The sequence below is a fragment of the Semicossyphus pulcher genome, unplaced genomic scaffold, assembly GCF_022749685.1.
Source record: "Semicossyphus pulcher isolate SPU_LCO1_2020_fin unplaced genomic scaffold, fSemPul1.0.p SCAF_3, whole genome shotgun sequence".
NCBI lineage: Eukaryota > Metazoa > Chordata > Actinopteri > Labriformes > Labridae > Semicossyphus > Semicossyphus pulcher.
The window spans coordinates 15,538,428-15,551,244 of record NW_027211704.1 but is presented as its reverse complement, the minus strand read 5'-3'; the positions used below and the strand labels follow the sequence as shown (position 1 = coordinate 15,551,244).

The following is a 12,817-nucleotide window of genomic DNA, read 5'->3' as shown; positions in this document are numbered from 1 at the left end:
CACATTTTGATGATGAATACAACCCAAGACGTTTCAAATTTGCTTTGTCTTTTAATAATTACTGTCAGGCAAAACCCATATGACCATTACATTTATGACAGGTATTCTTACAGTACAAGACAGAACTCAAGGGGATCAGAGCCAGTGGCGTGACCACACCTGACCGCTAAAAAGTAAGACATTCATCGTCATTAGATTGTTCCAACTTTAACATAGAGTTCACAAATGTATTCTGCATTTGACTCGTATCAAACACAACAGTTTTTTTCTCGATTACCTAGCAAATTCTAAAGACCTTGATAGAAACAGCAGAGTAGAAAAAAACATTGTATAACAAGCTGAAGAATTCCTGATTTTGTCTTAATTTCCTGTCAAGATGCAAGATGTACAATATATTGCTTTCAGGTGCTCAACTCAAAATGGGTACCCCACATCTCCCAAAGACACATTCTTCAGTATGGCCGTCTGCCCTTTCACTCATTTTTTTTTTTCATCTCCTGCTGTTAAATCACAGGTGCAGCAGTGTCTCCGACCCGCTCAGACTAGTTACACTGTTACACCACAGGGGGAGCTGCCAGTTAAAGAACACACAGGAGCTAAAAGATGAACAATCACAAAGATAGGACCAACGATAACAGCCCCTCCTCAAAAGTGCAGCTTCCACTCAGACTTTTTGCTTCTTCTTTTCATGGAAGTGAAACATACAGTGACTACAAAAACTAAAAAACAAAAGTATTCCTGTCCACTGGGAGCGCAGGACACAGTATCCAGTCAGAGCAGTACAATTGAGGAGAGGACATGATGAAATACAAATGACACAGGGATGAGAAGTTTCCAGAAGTGACATTTACGATAATTAAAAAGGTGAACGGGAGGCAACACAGAGTCAAGATTCATCTCATTGACCGTTTATTCTGCAGCCGTTTTCCTTTGAAGTCACGCCCAGGGTGGGAGGCTCAAATACTGAATCAACGAGGTTTAACGAGGACTACATTGATTAGTAACTGAAAAGAGTGGATAGTAAAAATCCAAAAAATAGGCCAGACCTTATTTCAGGGAAAACAATATGTTTGATATCCCCATTAGCTACAAGAGCTAATGTTAGCATTCAGCCACTTACTAGCCAATATTACCGTTAGGCTAGAAGTTAGCATAATACTAACATTACCTTTTGAAAGTGTTACATGATACAATACTAAAGGCAAAAAGAAACTTTGTTAAACCAGTTATATTTGATAACCCAATAGCTACAAAGACGACAGCTAATGTTAGCATTACACCACATCCTTGCTAACATCACAGTTAGGAATTTACTGTTATCTGTTGAATACTGTTTTTAGGACGTTTCCTGTAGTCTCCTACAACATTATCAAAAAGTAATGTTAGCATAAAACCACTTCCTTGCTAACGCTACTGTTAGTTAGGAATTTAAGCTTTCTTGTAGTCTCCTACGACACTATCAAACGGTCATGTTAGCATTGAGCCTCTTCTTAGCTAACGGTAATATTACCGTGGAAGCGGCTGAATGCTAACGCTAGCTGTTGTGTAACTGTAGTGACCGGTTTTCAAATATAGAGTTTAGCCTTTTCAGTCGATGATTATTAAGGAAATAGTAAAATGATAATGGATTTTTAGATTCCCTACGTTCATACAACTTAAAGTGACACTACAATTTAAAGGAATTTGAGCTCCCCACCCTGAGTATAACGTCACAGGAAAATGGCTACCAAGTGAAGATGGGAATCTGAGTGAAACAATAATGTTAAAGATGTACCTTTTATAGTATTTAGTGCATTGGCATCAAATGTTCAGAAATATATATATCTATAAAACGCACATGAACAACATTATTGTGATTCCAAATCAAGGATCTGTGCTGCCTCTGAATGGGAAATGCTGTCTCAGGAGAGTGCCTGGTTGGTTCCAGGCTCAACAGACATGAGCCTGATTGTTTTAAAAAACACGAACAGACAACTCTGTGTTCAGCAGGACAGTCAGACCTGCTCCCACAGTCCTCAGGCCCTTAACCAATATGCTGGTCCCAATGGCTGAGAAACCCGTGGCCTCATTTATGAAAAGGTTTTTGATTTTTTTCCTGCGTGATAACCATAAAAAATAATGTCATTTTAAATTAAAATTCACTGATCATATTTCCTTGGCATTAATGTATAATATGATCTTTCTCATCAAATCTTTGCTGCTAAATTTTTCACCTTGCCTCATAATTGTGGCTGTCCTACTGCCCTCGTTGCCATCTTTTTTTAGTAAATCGTTTTTTAAAGTGATTGTTTAATGACATCTGGGAAAACATCAGAGACCATTTTCATAAATGCAGCCATCAGCTGCAGCGTACAGGTCGACATCACAGCGAGAGGTACCTAGGCAGACCTCTGGGTGTAGAAGAGAATATAGGCCTGAGTGTTGCACACTTCCTCCACGCTGCAAACCTTCATCTCAGAGTCGTTACAGTGGACCCAGAAACCTGAGGACACATAAAGAGGTTCAATATGCAGCAGAACAATCAGAGTTCAAAGGTTGATCTGGATCGAGTCATATCTCTTCCTCACCTCCTTCTGTATTGTAGCAGTATGCGGTGTAGTGCCCTGAGCCAAAGCCTTTACCGTGATGCATAACTACAGCAGACAGATCGTAGGTGTAGCCTCCTCTGTGAACAGAGTGACCTGAGCCCGTGCAGCAGTATGGTTTGATGTTCAGAACTTGGTCAAAGGCCACATGGACGCCGATTTTCTCCCTATGGTTCCGCCCTGACCATCTGCCGTACAACAGGGACTTGTTAGCGTCACGAGCATGCACAAAGGTTCATAACAAACACAAATGCTCCTGTACATAGCACTCTGATTTCAGCTACATATACCAACAGACTGGGTTATAAATGGAGCGAGAATGATAAAACAGTCAGCCTGTGGAGAAACTTGCCTGAAGCGTTTGAGGTGCAGCCGTAGAACCTGAGGTAAACGGTAGATCAGAAGCTGCTTACGTGCCTCTGACAGAACTAAAGGTTTGTGGGAGGATTTCCGTCTTCTTTCTGTCAAAACATGAAACAATAATATGTTAGGTTATTGCACTAGTCAATTCAAATGCATACTACTGATGTGAGGCTTTGCTTAAACGCAGAGGGGACTTGCTGGCTTACGTATTGGGCTTTGCAAACAGATAAAACTTAATTGTTGTAGCTTTAATAAACGTGGCAGCCAAGTTTTCAGGTCAGTGCCTCCTCTCAAGCCGTCCAAATTGATTAACATTCAAACTCAGAACGAGTCTCTGTCCTCGTCTCTCAGTGTTGGCCAGTGCTGGAGCAGCTTCCTCTCAAGCCAAGCAGATAAAAGATTCTTTTAACTCAGAAATCTGAATTTGAAATTTCATCATTGTCATCAACCGTGACACACAGGTTTATTAATTAGTTGGTAGGGCTTAAAAACACAGAATCAGATTTTAGACATAATGCATTTTAATGATGTTAATTATTGGAGGGCATTCTGAATTAACTGAACTATCCAACTCTATCCAATTAACATCTATCCAAACTATTCAAATGACAGATTTGGTTTTGAAAATGTGTGATAAACAGTGTACTGACTGTTGCAGTGGTTGCAGGCATAGATGCTGCCTTCAAGAGCCTCCATCTCGGTAAACTTGGACAGCATCTCTGTGAGGGTGCAGCTGCGCTGGTAAGCTGTGGAGCCTGAGCCTTTGTCTATGCTGTGGTATCGCTCTGGAAACTCCAAAGACAAATCCCAGAATGGCTCGACTGTGTTGGACTTGTGCTTACAGGACAGACACGTAACCTAAAAACACACACAGGGAGGAGAGAAGAGCAACAGGTGAGGACTGCAGCAGGAAGTGAAATGTGGATCAACTTTAGACAAAAACAATAGAAGGCAGGATGATGCCACTTGATATACTTTGACAATTGCTAGTTTTTTGAAGAGTGTCCCGATATGGACAGTAGCCTAAAAAACATAAAAGGGTTCAGTTGTTGTTTTTAAGGCTGTTTTAATTGATAATAAAGATAATTAAATATGAAATCTAAAAAAAACTGAATAAAGCATTTCTTGGTCAAAAATCTGTGTTCGTCTGGCACTTTTTAGCAGACTAGGGACGACAGGAGGGGCTGCGAGCCAAGCTGCCGCGAACAATCTTAGCTCAGCTTCTAGTTTAGGATTCCTTCACTGTCATCTTTCTCAAGTGGTTATTGTGCCCAAATTATCCGCAGAGATTGCATGCTCTCCAAATCAAAGATTAAATCTGACAAACTTCTTTATAAAATCATCAGATGCTTAAAATCAGTGTTTCTCAGACACTCTTCTGTGAACAGGATGTCAGAGGAGGCTGCGTACTAAGCTCCTGCTATCCATGTTACTTCAGGCTTTTAGGTTAGGGTTACTTCAGTATTCACTTTTCACTAGGGCTCTTCCACTAGCCAAATTATCAGCAGAGGTCTCCCCCTTTCCAAAACACAGACACTGAAAATAAAACAGCAGTGTTTCTCCGAGGTTTTTAGGCAGGTCTTTACGTGATGGTAGCCGAGCTGCCCCTAACTCTAGCTCAGCTTTTTCTCTCTTAACCGTACAGAGGACTGGTGACTTAAACCCTTAATCTGATTAGAAAGCATAGTTAAAAACATCCAAAATCTAGTTTTAAAAAGAAGTAGTAGTCGAGTAGTTTTTGTGAACTATTTTCTCAGTACTTGGCATCACTCGCCCACTGTTGTGGGTTTAAAAGCAGGTTTGGAACGAGGGCCTCTGTGGTAACAAGATAAGCTGAAATGGTTGGGTGAGGAAAAACATTTAGGGCAATACAGGTCTCCAGTTTGTATTATCACATTAACAATCTGCATCACAATAACAATTTTAAAATACATTCAAGTGCTGTTAATTTAACACTGTACGTGTTGTTAATTTGCACCATGATAATCACACAATAAAATGTTTCTATCAGCCGTGTAGTCAGTCTCACCTGGCTGAGTAGCTGCCCGTGAAAGATGGTGTTGAGAACCTTTAGCACTTGCTTGGACAGCTTCCTCTTTGTGATGGGGATGACTATCCTGCGTTTGGACCCCTCTGTGTCCAGCTCCTGCTGCACCTTGTCCAGCAGCTCACACAAGAACTCCTGGGCGTCCTGCTGGTCGTAGCCACGGAAAGCTGGGATGAGGTTCCACACGGAGTGCAGCATGGCGAAGGGGGAAACTAAAGACCAGCGGCCTGACCACATGACCCTGAAAAGTGTATGCAATTCATGGCACAGAGACATCTGCTGGCGGGTGGAGCAGCGCGGCTCCTTCGGCTGGACCAACTCCGCAGCCTGTGGGGCAGGAGGGGGGCTTTCTTTTTTACCCAATGGTAAATTCCAACTGCCCGCCTTCCCCATGCGTCCAAGAGGGCATCCTGCCAGTGATGTGTTACCACTGCTGACTACACCTCCCGTCACACCCTTCATCCCCTGGGAGTGGTTGGTCTTGGCCAGCAGCTCCTCAGTCTCACACAGGTCCAAAGTGAGAAAACACTCCCTGAATTTCTGCAGGTGGCTCAGCACTTGCAATATTGAGTTCATGTAGCATGTGTTCCCCAAGTTGCGAAGACCAGTGACACCTGGAGCGAGTCTCCGCCGGGTTACCGTGTGTGTGGAGTAGTATCTCCTCAGTTTGGCAGCTCTGCCGTTCTGAGGAGCCTTACGGGACAGGGTGAGGAGGGAAGGCTTCTTGGGAGGAGGAGGAGGTAGGCGTTCTGGAGGGTCGCGAAATTTGCGAGGAATGAGTGTGATGGTTGAACGTGGCGCCTGAGTAAGAAGCCTAGCACTCTTTCTGGGTGGGACGTTGCCAAGCTCTTCCATGAGTCTCCTTTTCACCTCTTTTTTTTGTCTTCTGGCTTCCTCAAGTTTCTCTTTACGCTGGTTCTGCAGCTCCTGATGTTTACTGATCCACACCTGAAGCATCTTCCCGAGGAGTGCTTTCCTCCTGTGGCGCAGGGCCAGCTGCATGGCGGGCTGCGGCCCACCTTCTCCCACCCAGGGGGTGCACTCGCCCCCAGCGGAGGAGCGTAGTGAGCGCCTACCTGGGCTGCGAACAGTCGAGAGCGCCCCTCTGAGGAGTTTGAGGTCGCCCTCTGCATTGTCATTGAGTACATAGTCTCCACAGGCAAAACAGAAGACATCCAGCTCACGCACCTCCATCGCCAGTGGGTGGTGTGACTCCTGAAAGTGTTTGAGCGAGTGCTCCTCCATGAAACGTCCACAGGCCACGTGGGAGCACTTGAGGCAGGCCCACACCGAGTCTGTGGTGCTGCAGTCGACACAGTGCCATTTTTGAGGATTGAGGATAGAATGGTCTTGGCCCAGACGAAGGCGTCCCACGTGCTTACAACGATCCATCTCTCCAGATACACATGTGGCCTCAGTGAAAGGACACACGTCCTGAAAGCCAGCAGGAACTCATTCTGTGGGAGGATTACAGGCAAAAATTAAAATTGATTAAAAGATCAAAGTCTGACTACAGAAAACACAGTGATTATGGGGTTCTCTGTAACCAGTGTTAGCATACACACATACTGTAAAGAAATTAACAGAAAATTAAAAAGGTATACTTACTGCAAAAGTAGTTTGCTTGATCAGGTTTGGGACGATACATCACAACATCTGCAGCAAACTCAGCAGCAACATCCAGCTTCACCCATGTCTAACGTCACAATCAGCACTCTGAGGAACAGGGATGAGATCAAATGAATAATGCACAGCTGCATGACGACTCAGGACTTAAATGCAACAAAACCTGTGTCTTTAACAAACAGATTTTCAGTGAAATAAGGACACAACGAATAAGGTTACCACAGGACTACCACTAAAGCTGGATAATATTACATCCGTTACAGCAGGAAAAATATGCAATGGTTTAAGTTAACATCTGTCAAAAATCTTATTTTTCAAGTGTGAAATTTGAATAAATGTCTGTTTTGAAACTCTACAGACCACCAAACATTTAAACAAAATGGGGCGTCACAGTTTGATGGTGATTTTGCTTTACTTTAGATGTGAAAAACATGATATACACTATTTGTAAAAGCCACTTGATCGGTGCGAGGCTCGAAGCAGATGCTTTCATACAATACCTACTTTCATTTATGTGTTTTTTTTATTTTGATGTTTTTCCTCTACTTTACAGAGAGCCGGGGCACTATAACGACACTGTCTGACAATGGGCTTTTCAAATAAACTAACTTGACCTTAGAAAGGATAAATGGTACAAATCATTGGCAACTATTGGTGTAAAAAACAAAATATAGTAGAACTGTAATGGTAAAAACACAGTACATACCGGTAAGTTATGATATAGCCTACATTTAAACGTTATCCTAAGCAGCCTATTAAGGATTAAATGTGACATTCGTGGAAATTGTGCTCCTGAATACAGGGTGCTCATTTCCATAGGGACAATATTTAAAGCTCTTGAACGGATAAAAGTACAGACGGAAATGTTGACATGAAGGAGAATGGCTGCCTCTCTATTTAAATGATGTGGTCAATCCAGTACCAGCGCTGTGTTACAGCTTTCTCCTTGCTTTATCTATTCCTCTTTGTGTAAATCAGCCACCACTTCTGGACTAAAACTGCACATGAAAAGACAATTATTAACTTGCAAGTCGGTGCAACTGGTTAAGAGTAAGTTGCATACATGTATAGTACTGTCCTGTTGTGCTACTGACGATGTGTGTCTTTTAACGCATGTGACATTAATATGAACAAATGTTACAAAATCCCAACTGTGTCCGTCCGTGTTTAAAAGCTTGCTGTCTGAATCAGACTGGCTGGCTCTTCACGGCATGCTAGGCTACTCCAGCATCACCATGTTCAGCCAGAACAAAGAGCAGCCGGAGAGCCACTCTCCAGGAACATCCAACAACTTTGTTGGTGTGAGGCAGCCCAGCAACCAATAAGTTAGCTAACGCCGCTAACCGCTAGCTTCAGCAGCTCCGCTCAGGATTAGCGTTGTCTAGCCTTTTACCGTCTTACCTCATGATATACTTTGTTAAACACAGATGTTGCGCTTGGCACTAAGTAGCTAACATATATGTTATTAGCTTGCCATAGTCGCTACCGTTAGCTACACGGCTAACGCGTTAGGACAATCGAAGTTAACCTAACGGTTGTTGTTGGTCGCTAACGTTCACTAACTGTTAACACTGTACGGCTTAGCTCGCGAGCGAACTGCGCCGTTAACCATTAAAAACTCCCCGGTGACTTTCATCACAGAAAGCCGGTTAATGGAGTGCACATTAGTGCCGGGCCTTATCTGTGTTCGCTACTACATTCGTAACATCTGATAATGGAAAAGCTGGGTAACGTTACCATCGCCAACATCCATCCATCCGGTTGGTACACTCAGAGCTGGTTGTTGTCCTCCTCACAGATTGAACAACCCAACTCTCGATCCAAGCCCAGACCCTGCCGCTCTCATTGGACTGGGACTGAGTGGCAGCCGGGCTCTCATTGGCGGATTGGCTGAACAACAGGCAGCACGATGGACCGTCCGTCCGTCCACCCACCGAGGCCACATGGAACAATAACCAACCGAGGCTAGACTGCAAGCCGGGCGAAGAGGACGACTGCCCCTGAGCGCCTGACCCCAGTGTCCCCGAAAGCCCCATGTCCGACCTGCGTCAGCTGGTTTGTGGTAATCTCATAAAATGCATTTGGGGGATGAAGCTTTTAAGCACACTATAAGCTGAATCCGGTGTAGAAGCTGCCATGTGGAAGGGACTTAAAAATCAAGACTTGAGGCTTATAATGATTGTGATTCAAGTTAACACAGGGTATAACACAGGCTGAAACTGGTGCCAAGTGCTAATCCAGCACAAGGCTGCTGTCTGCACAAACATGCACCGAGTATGGACAGATTACAAATCACCTTTCCCGCAAATTTGTTGTTGTATACTTTTTAAGTGACTCATTTTAACAACTTAAGCTGATAACAATACAAAGTGGAAACACTCTTTTTAAAACTCTGTCCTATCATTTAGTTCTTTGGAGAGAATCACCATTGAAGTCCTTTTGTGCACGTTTATGCAATTTATTAAAAAAAACAAAAAACAAAACCCAGCTTACTTTACCGCAAATCCTGTCAGGCTCTGTCAAATAGAATTTTCTCACAGTGTGCTGTTTGTCCTGACAAACAATAATTCAGATCCTTTTCTACTATTGAAGTAGCAATTTCTACGTAAACATGATCTTTTACAATAAAACTCCCAAAAGTAAAACACTACTTATTTTATTATTTATTGATGCATAAAAAGGAAAGCAGGCTGAGCTTGATTGACATCATTATTCTTTTACTTTGAAGACATTTTGACATGTGCACAGTTGTATTTAATAAAACTAATTATTGCTGAAATCCATTTAGATGGTGTCATTGGTTACTGGGATGCTTGAATGGAACAGACCATCGTTAAGGTTATCAGTAACACCTGTGGTTTTGCTACTCTGACAAGTACAAACATCTGCAGTGTTATTGCGACATTGTGCCTGCTGAGGACTGGTATGACCTAAAGAGGAATTACAATTAAACAGAGACCCCTTTTATGTGACCTGTATTTTTTTGGCTGAAAGTCTTTGTTTCACACAAGATATCTATTGAATATTGTCCATAAGTAAACTGAGATCCACAGGTCTCTGCTGGGTATGGCTGTGTACTTTCATAGAGTTTTTTATGTTCAAAACTAGTTAAACATAAGCCACCATCCATTCCAGGAAGCCTCATAAGATTCACCAAAGAAAACTATAAATAAGTGTAAGTTTACCTCCGGTTACAAATGTGCCATCTGCTCTCAAGAAGGTATCTTTAGTACAAGCATTTTTATTCAAAAAAAGGTCAAATGTAATGTAAAGACTTTTCAAAGCTGATCCATGGGACCACAATTAAATCAACATCAACACGAATATAAAAAAAATGATTTCTCAGCTGCTACTGAAAACTCAACGCACGTTACTTCCTGGGACTTGCTGTTTACGAAGTTTGTTAAACAATTCCAGGTACTGTGTCATGGTGTCAACGCAGTCTGCTGGGGCAAACAGACCTTCAGGTTTGGCAGCAAACACAGACGGCAGTTCGGGGGCATTGGAGCTGAGAAAGGAAGTCATGAACTCCCTTATGAGATTCCAGCAGTCCCCTGGAACCACACAGGGACAGTACTCCACCTGAGGGAACACATCAAGAATTACTGCAGTCACTGTGAGAAAATGTGATGTTTCCACTCTCACTAATATTCATTTCACTGCTTACCTCTACTGATATCCCTCTGGCACTGGAGCTCATCGTCACAGTGCCAACTTTTATTAAGAAGTCACAGTAGCGGTATCTAGAGCCACGACACTCCACCTTGTGCCCCTTGGCATTTTGGAAGTGACTCTTTAGCTTCACCATGAGAACATCAAAGTTAGCATCAGCTATCATGCAGGGTCCGCCTTCAAACAGACCCATGCAGCTCAAGGGAGTTTCAGAGTTGTGCATCACGTATAAGAGCTTAGTGGGCTGACCTGTAACAGACGGGCAAGTGTGATTATCAGAGGTGTCAAGTGAAGAAGATTAATCACTCAAGTACTGTACTGATGTACAGTTTTAAATGAATGGTACTCAGTTAAGTATTTTTACTTTTAACACAAGGCAATTTGTGCATTGTAACATGTTGTATGTGAAGGTTCTTAGTCATTTTGGTCATGGTAATTCTAAGCTTAATCCAAAAGGTAACTGGACTTGGTTGAAGTTCTTGGAGACGTTTCACCTCTCATCCAAAAGGCTTCTCCAATTCTAAACTGACTGGTGGACAGAGCTAGAAACAAGAGGCTTATATTTCTAGCTCAAGCTTCTAATTGTAACATGGTATTTTTTTATATACATTTTTATGAACATTTATTCATGTCGGCCATGTCCCAAATACAGGTCAAGAGAAAACAAGATATACTACTAGTGGTAACCAACCAACTAGGCGTGTATTGAACAGTACAATCATGTGGATACCAAATTCTTATACGCTAAACTGTATTTTGTAGTATCCTTCAAGTGCCACAAGGTGGCGGATGCTATATTTCAAGTGCTGTTTAGGTACAATACAACTGAATTTTTTCACACTGCAAATGTTCTACATGAAAACTTTGTAACAATTAAGGGATGATGCCCACAACAACACTAGCGGCTAATACTGTATTCTGAAACTTGTAGGAGCCATAATGTGTGTTTTACCTGTGTATATTATTTGTTATGTTTCACTCCTTTTATAGGTTTATTATAATTTCCGGTAATTCCACATTATTTGTAGCTGCTCAGCTGTGTGGCGGGAGGCGGACAAAGAGGGTCGGTGGGTTTAGTATTTTCTGTTGACCACCATTGTCTAAATGATCGTGGTTTTTGAGTTCTTTTTTGCTTTTTGTTTCAGTATGTTTTGATAGTCTTTTGTTTAATAAAAGGTTAAAATTGATCTGGGCTTTGGATTGTATTTTGGAAAGATACGCATCACAGAACAACCCCTCTTACGCTCTAAGCAGCATTTTTAAATCATAGTCGCTACAAAAATAATACAAGAAGTTTTGTGTTTTTACTGACAGTAATGCATTACCTTTAGAGGACAAACAATCAATACAAGGCCTTGTTTAAAAGATAACCACTTATACTAATCAAACTCTTATACAAGCCTGGTTCAAACAAACAGACCTCATGCAGCTGAGGTAAATAAATGTACCTGTCATTATTTAAGGAAATATGGTATTTACCGGCTATGTTGTCTGAGGAAAAATGAATAATTATCATAACAATACTTTATACTAATAACAGCAAAACAAAAAAACAAACATTTCTTCATATAACATCTGTGGCGCTGAAATGTGCTCTCTAAAGAGAAAATACAGCTAGATTTTGTTATAGAATTAACAGTTGCAAACTGAGGAGATGGACTTTGAAAGATGTGAAACATTATCATGTAAGGAGGGCATCAAGTATAAATAATGTCACTGCTGATTTGCATTGGAATTGCAGGATTAATAGTATAGTCGAAACGTCTATCTTGGCTTCTGTTGCTTATACTATGACCATTCCTTTGAAATCTGTAATAATATATCCCCAGACCTTTTCAGTGCAATACTAAATACCCGGGGGAATCCGCTATCTCTCCAAAGTATGAGAGTTATGCAACTTATTAGATTTACTGTCTTCTATCTTGGTTATTACACTAAATAAATATGAGGGTGGGATAAAAGTGGGGAATTTACCGCTGACATTTCCTGTTGCATGGTATGTCTCGCAGTCCACACAGAAGCTGCCCTGCTTCACAGCCCCCAGCTGCTCCAGCTTCTTGTGCAGGATGTCCACTGTCTGCTGTACACTCTTCCCCTCCGCCACAGGCACCTGGCACACACTGCGGAGACACAAAGTACCGGAACATGTTGGAAATCAGCAGCGTAATGTGTATGAAAGGCAGAAGCAAAGTAACATCTTCTTTGTACTTGTTGTGGATACGTAATGTATTCAGAACTGCTACTTGTTTGGGAGAGCATCGCGTGAATGAAACTGAGCGGTGCAAAAACAGACATGTGCGATGGTTCAGGCGAGATGCTGAAGATACAGCTAAATGTGAATTAAGAAAATAGTTTTTAAATTTTAAATATACATTAAAAAACAAAGTAATCAACTCACCAAGTGACACCCATTGATGCTTTACGTCCAATTGTTTGTTTTTTCGATTTCCGACTACTTCCGGGTGAAAAATTAACTTCCGTTAGAATTAAATCTCAGTTTTTAGGATTTTATACAACGATAGAC

At 41.9% G+C, this 12,817-nt stretch overlaps 2 protein-coding genes across 2 annotated transcripts; both read right to left on the bottom strand.

The window, feature by feature from the left end:
- Positions 1–55: 55 nt before the first annotated feature.
- usp49 (ubiquitin specific peptidase 49) lies at positions 56–6,639 on the bottom strand. The gene is made up of 6 exons (XM_069678305.1): positions 6,604–6,639; positions 4,978–6,452; positions 3,595–3,806; positions 2,938–3,042; positions 2,568–2,773; positions 56–2,482 (listed from the first exon to the last, which is right to left on the bottom strand). The coding sequence occupies exons 2-6, from the start codon at positions 6,385–6,387 to the stop codon at positions 2,379–2,381; spliced, it is 2,037 nt and encodes a 678-aa protein (XP_069534406.1). The 5' UTR covers positions 6,388–6,452; positions 6,604–6,639; the 3' UTR covers positions 56–2,378.
- Positions 6,640–9,268: 2,629 nt separating this feature from the next.
- Positions 9,269–12,734, bottom strand: med20 (mediator complex subunit 20). Its single transcript, XM_069678628.1, has 4 exons — positions 12,692–12,734; positions 12,268–12,413; positions 10,289–10,542; positions 9,269–10,203 (listed from the first exon to the last, which is right to left on the bottom strand). The coding sequence occupies exons 1-4, from the start codon at positions 12,703–12,705 to the stop codon at positions 9,982–9,984; spliced, it is 636 nt and encodes a 211-aa protein (XP_069534729.1). The 5' UTR covers positions 12,706–12,734; the 3' UTR covers positions 9,269–9,981.
- Between the last annotated feature and the right edge of the window lie 83 nt (positions 12,735–12,817).